The sequence below is a fragment of the Camelina sativa genome, chromosome 3 (genome assembly GCF_000633955.1).
Source record: "Camelina sativa cultivar DH55 chromosome 3, Cs, whole genome shotgun sequence".
Lineage (NCBI taxonomy): Eukaryota > Viridiplantae > Streptophyta > Magnoliopsida > Brassicales > Brassicaceae > Camelina > Camelina sativa.
This window is the reverse complement of record NC_025687.1, coordinates 8,298,198-8,303,637: the sequence shown is the minus strand read 5'-3', so window position 1 is coordinate 8,303,637 and position 5,440 is coordinate 8,298,198. Positions and strand designations below refer to the sequence as shown.

The window sequence follows — 5,440 nt, the reverse complement described above, 5'->3', positions numbered from 1 at the left end:
CTTCCACTCTGCTCAAGCTCCTGCTTCAGTCTACGGTCTATTTGATTTGGAAAGAGCGAAACGTAAGGATCTTCGCCTCCCGCTACTCTTCGTCGCCAACTGCTCTCCAAGTCTCTATTGATCGCTCCATGAGAGACACGCCTTCTCTCCTTTCCGGCTCGAAGGCTATCGTCCTCTTCTTTTCTCTTAATTTATTTCTCTTATATTTCTCATCCGTAGATATCGGGTAATATGGTCTGTCTTGCTCCTGTTGGGATTAGATTTTTTGTCTCTAAAAACTTATGTAACTAAAAACTTATGTAACTTGGTCGATAAATGAAATTTAACATTAACAAAAAAAAAAAAGACAAGAGTATAAAAAAAACCCTTCAAAATGAAAATCGTGCAATTACTAAATTATACAGAGGCCAAAATCCGGGCCAGGCCCAATTACGAGTTTCTTGTACGCAACTGTGGTGAGAGTGAGAGAGTATAAATTTATTTACGAAACTCAGATCATATATACAATCCCAAAATTGTCATCTATTACAGAACACAAACACCAGTCTCTAACTGTCAATTGACAAATTTTAAACATAATAAACACATACAAATGTTAGTGTCCGTGTGAGTCTAACTTACTTACTGTCCCATTTCACAATTACACTATCAGGAGACTGTGCAAGCAACGGTCCACTCTTCTTGACATCTAAAACCTCAATGTCCGAACCACAACCATTGATCTGTATCCTCGTCAGCGTATCCTGCACGTGCGACATACACGGCCTAAGATCTTTATCCGACTGCAAGCATTGGAACGCCAGCTCAGCGACAGCGATCACCGCCTGTCTCACTCTTGTATCCGTGTCAAACCCTAGTGACGGATCCACTATGTCGCGTAGCTCGTGGTTCTGGATTTTAACGACTGCCATGTTCGAGAGGTTGATCTCTTGGCGCGGTCTTGTGATATCGACTGCTGGAAGCGAGGAGATAAGCTCCATTAACACTACCGCGAAACTGTACACGTCGCTTTTGCTGGAGAGTTGATAGCATAGGTGGTAATCTGGGTCGACGTAGCCTGGAGTTCCTTGTGGAGCGGTTGATACGTGCGTTCTATCCATCGGAAACAGCCTAGAGAGTCCAAAATCCGCTACCTAAATGTCGAAAACAGGAATAAAATGAAAGAAGTTAAGATTATAATCAGATCATATCATACCAGACTATAAGTAATAACGAGTGTGAGTTACTGACCTTGACAATGAAGTTTTGGTCGAGAAGGATGTTGTTAGATTTAACATCACGATGTATGATCTTGGAGGCGTGTAGATACTTCAAGGCAGAGGCAGTTTCAACAGCGATCTTGAGCCGAGTAGACCAAGGAAGCGAGCTCGGGTTAGCTTGTGGACCATGTAGATGATCAGCTAACGTGCCGTTTGCAACATACTCATACACTAGAAGTAAATCCCGGCTCTGTTTTGAGGAGCATCCAAAGAGAGCCACGAGGTTCGGATGGCGTAAACCCGTTAAGATCTCAACTTCGTTCCTGAACTGCTCTGCTCTTTTGAAGTTGTTATCGTATAACCGTTTCACAGCTACGCTTCGTCCATCTTTAAGCTTACCGTAATAGACAGTACCAAAGCCTCCATCACCGAGTTCTTTAGAAGGGTCGAAGTTATTCGTGGCTTCTTCAAGCTCTTCGTAAGAGAAAAGATGAACTCCAATTAATAATTTCTCTGCTTTCTCAACATCGAAAGACTTTGAAGATGGACCTGAGGAGATGTTTCTTGGAGGCAATGCTGAAGAAGTTCTATAACTTTTTGTTTTTCTACGATGGTATACATAACAACAGATGCTCGCAGCTAATATTCCCAAGATCCCAGCGGCAACACCTGAATGAGATTTTGTAATCTGTTAAGAGTTGAGTGAGATGATACACTAGAAATAAAGAACAGAGCATAACCTAGCAACTGTAACCACGTTGCATATTTTACCAAAGTGTCTTCTCATAATTATTTAACCACAGATCGAAGTCGAGAAATTTAAGCCTATTTCCCAAAACATAAGCTTGAAAGAATCTTACCAATGAGGATCTTCACCTTCACTCTTCTCTTACGAGTACTACCTGGGATGAAAGAATAGAGAAAGAAATAGTCACGGTTGTTTCAGAGTTTAGCATTCGCAAGAACATAGAAATTGAGGCTGAAACATTAATATAAACAATCAGACTAACATAAACATAATACAACGGATTTGTTGAGAAAACTGAAGCAAAGAAGAAATAAATATAACGTCAGAAGATTAATTACTCGTAGATACACAAGTGGTTACCATTCTTGCAACTATCATGAATTTTAGGTCCATCAGGACATAAGCATACAAATTCTTGTTGATCAGTTCCACATCTCCCGCCGCTTGTGATGCAGCGGAAACAACTGTTTGCAGTCCAATTCAGAACAAAACCCCTCTTCAAAATCTCGACATAAGTCATACCCATCACATCAGACTCCTTACTAGCTAAAACAGGAACATCGACTAGTTTCTGGCACGACAGGGATGCTATTTTTCTCTCTTTTCCTAGTTTCTCCCTGTCAAAGACCCCAAAAGACTGAAGAAGACTCTTATTGCCAGGACAAGTAAGAGTGTATGTCCTAACATCCTCCAGCATGCGGTTGGAGCAATTGTAAAGTATGGTGAAGTTGATATGAGAAGGGTTCACAAAGAAAGGTGTTCTATGGAAGGTAAGATTATGCAAAGGGCTGGGACATGGATCATCATGAAACGCCTTTGAGTTGACGACCTGAAACGACTGCGTCAAGTAAGATATGTTTTTGATGAGGTAATCCTCACCAGAGATGCCAAGAACAGGAAGCTTCTGATCATCATCACAAGTGAGTTCGAAACTGGGATAGCCACAAAAGGATTCTTGCTTGCCTGGTAGATAGAATGGATAGGAGATATTGGGACCTCTGCCGCATGATTTCGGCTCACAAGCCTTGAACTTCGGATCAAGAGAGAGGGTTTGAGTTGCTAATATTGTGAAGTAAAAGATGGATGTGTAGAGTAAACTTGGAGTTGAAGGATCCATTTTTTTAGGGTAAGAAGAAGAGAATTAGATGAAGAAAAAACAAGAAGAAGAGAACAAAAACATATAGAAAACAAATCAAACCAAAAAGATTTTTCAGAGGAGTGGGTGAGAGAGTTAAAAAGTTTGTTCAACTAGTGTCTGAAAAAGAGTATAATAATACTAATTTTCTAGGTATAAAGAAAATAAAGACTGCAATTTGACTTAAAAACTGTCTCTTTGAGCCTCTGAGGTTGAAGACGACCCCACAAAAGAAAGCTTTTGTAATGGGAATTGTGTAGTGCACTCAATTATTAATTTCAAAACTGGAGAAATCATTTGAATAGAGTTTTTGTAAAGAGAGGGTCATTTGTTTTTTTTTGCAAGAGGGTCGGTTACTAGCAGAAGCTTCAACAATAGAAAACTTTAAAGTCGTTTTTTTTCATCTTCTAAGACCGACCATGAAAATGGTAAACCGGATCGACAATAACTTGTGTTGGCCCAAAAAGCCCAAGATTCGATCCAGCAGCCTGCTTGCGTTACAAGAGCAAAAAAAAAAAACAGATCCTAATTTTTTCTTTTGAAGGCAGACCGTCACATAAATTGATGAATGAAAAACAGGACACGTAAAATTAGGTTGAAAAAGTCAAAATGTGTCTTTAAAAGATTATTAAAAGTTTGGGTCAATTACGATAACAATTCTCTACCAACTAATGTAGAACCCAATTTGGTCAAAGTATACGTTCTAACAAGTCTATGTGCAGAATCGATCCGATGGAACCAATCTTTAAATTTTAATCACAAAAAAACTTGGGACTGAAAGAAGTAAACTATGAAGGACTAACCTTTGTTACCATCGTGACAGGAGGATTTGTGAGGCTTGTCTTCACATAAACATTGGAAATTTTCCGACCCTGTCTCTGAACCACAAATCCCATTGGAAGTGGTACAAGTCTGGCAAACTTGATTTGCTATGCTATACTTCAAATCGAACCCTTGTCCCAAAGCCCGCTCTAATGCTCTGTTCGAGTCATTTGACTGGTGAAGGTCATTCTTAGCAGACCGAAGCATCGGAATTTCTCCAACCTTTGTACAACCATGGACATGAGCATACGACGGTTCAAAGACGTGATATGTTATCCGACTATCATTGCTTGTTTGGCAAGAAATATTTGATAGCGAGATTATGTCTATGGGGCAATCGAACAAATCAATCTTCTCGGTGGAAGGGTTTAATGTAAACTCCTTATCTCCGGTGAAGTTGAAAATCTCTGGGCAGTTCCCATCTAACCAGCTCTCATCAACAACGGTAATTACTTGATCCTCCAGATTCACGGATTTAACGTGAAGTTTGAGATCCCCGATCTCCAGGGATAGGGTTTGATTATTCTCGCAGGATAGTTCGAACGATGATTGGCCGCAGAATTTGGGTTTATTGGATCCCCAGAACGGGTACGAGGTGTTCGACTCGAACACCTGCGGTCCAGATCCACATCTCAGAGCTGAGCGACACTTTTCGTACTGTTGGTCGGCTGAGAAACACGACGGGAGGTCAGCAATGGAGAAGACGACGAAGCTGGTGAAGAGAAGAGAGATGGACATTGGGTTTTGACAACTAAAGAGCTCTCTTTTTTGTTTGTTGAGAGGTGTTTTGGGAGATTTTATGGGAGATTTGTCAAAATGATCGGTGGCGACTTTTATTAATTACGGTCCGGCGAATATTAAACATATTATATTATTATGTATGATCCCTGATTAGTGATTAATAATTATTGCATCCTAGATAAAATTATGTTTTTTTGTATATGAACGGTCAGAGAGTCGTACAGAACTTTAATGGTTACTTTGACTTGGAACTATAGGTTTTTTTTTGGACATGCTGAGAGCGACTTGATAGTTGATACCACTATACATACAACTGTTCGTCTCATGTTTTATGATGACTTATTTGTAAATTGTAAGTTACTAGATTTTAACCCGCGGTACATCGTAGGACAATATTTTTATAATAAAAAAACTAAATTGTTTAAACATTGTATTTGTTTAGTATTTTTAAATTTAACCCATAAGTTTAATGTTTTTAGATTTAACCCGTGAAAAAACTATATCCATAAAAGTTATTATGCAGTATACCGCAAAATAAATTATATTATAAATACTTCTATTTATTAGATTTAATCCATGAAATAATTATTTTTATATTTTTTATCACCATCTTAATAAATATGAAAGATTTTAATTGTTCATATCAAACAGTATAGTTACTATTGAATATTAGAGTTTTTAAAAGAAAAAAAAATATTGTATATATATTTTTAGCATATGTTATTAAGTGTTATAAATTTCTAAATATATAAATTAGTTTAGGAAATTATAAACCAAATTGGTATAGACATTTTA

At 38.3% G+C, this 5,440-nt stretch overlaps 1 protein-coding gene across 2 annotated transcripts; it reads right to left on the bottom strand.

Moving 5' to 3' along the window:
- Positions 503-4,746, bottom strand: LOC104775953 (LEAF RUST 10 DISEASE-RESISTANCE LOCUS RECEPTOR-LIKE PROTEIN KINASE-like 1.2). 2 transcript variants are annotated; one of them, XM_010499923.1, is made up of 4 exons: positions 3,886-4,746; positions 2,060-2,101; positions 1,231-1,868; positions 503-1,133 (listed from the first exon to the last, which is right to left on the bottom strand). In XM_010499923.1, exons 1-4 carry the CDS (start codon positions 4,640-4,642, stop codon positions 618-620), a joined length of 1,953 nt encoding a protein of 650 aa, XP_010498225.1. In that variant the 5' UTR covers positions 4,643-4,746; the 3' UTR covers positions 503-617. The 2 variants fall into 2 exon arrangements, with proteins under 2 accessions (XP_010498225.1, XP_010498226.1); XM_010499924.2 differs by lacking the exon at positions 3,886-4,746 and adding an exon at positions 2,308-3,873.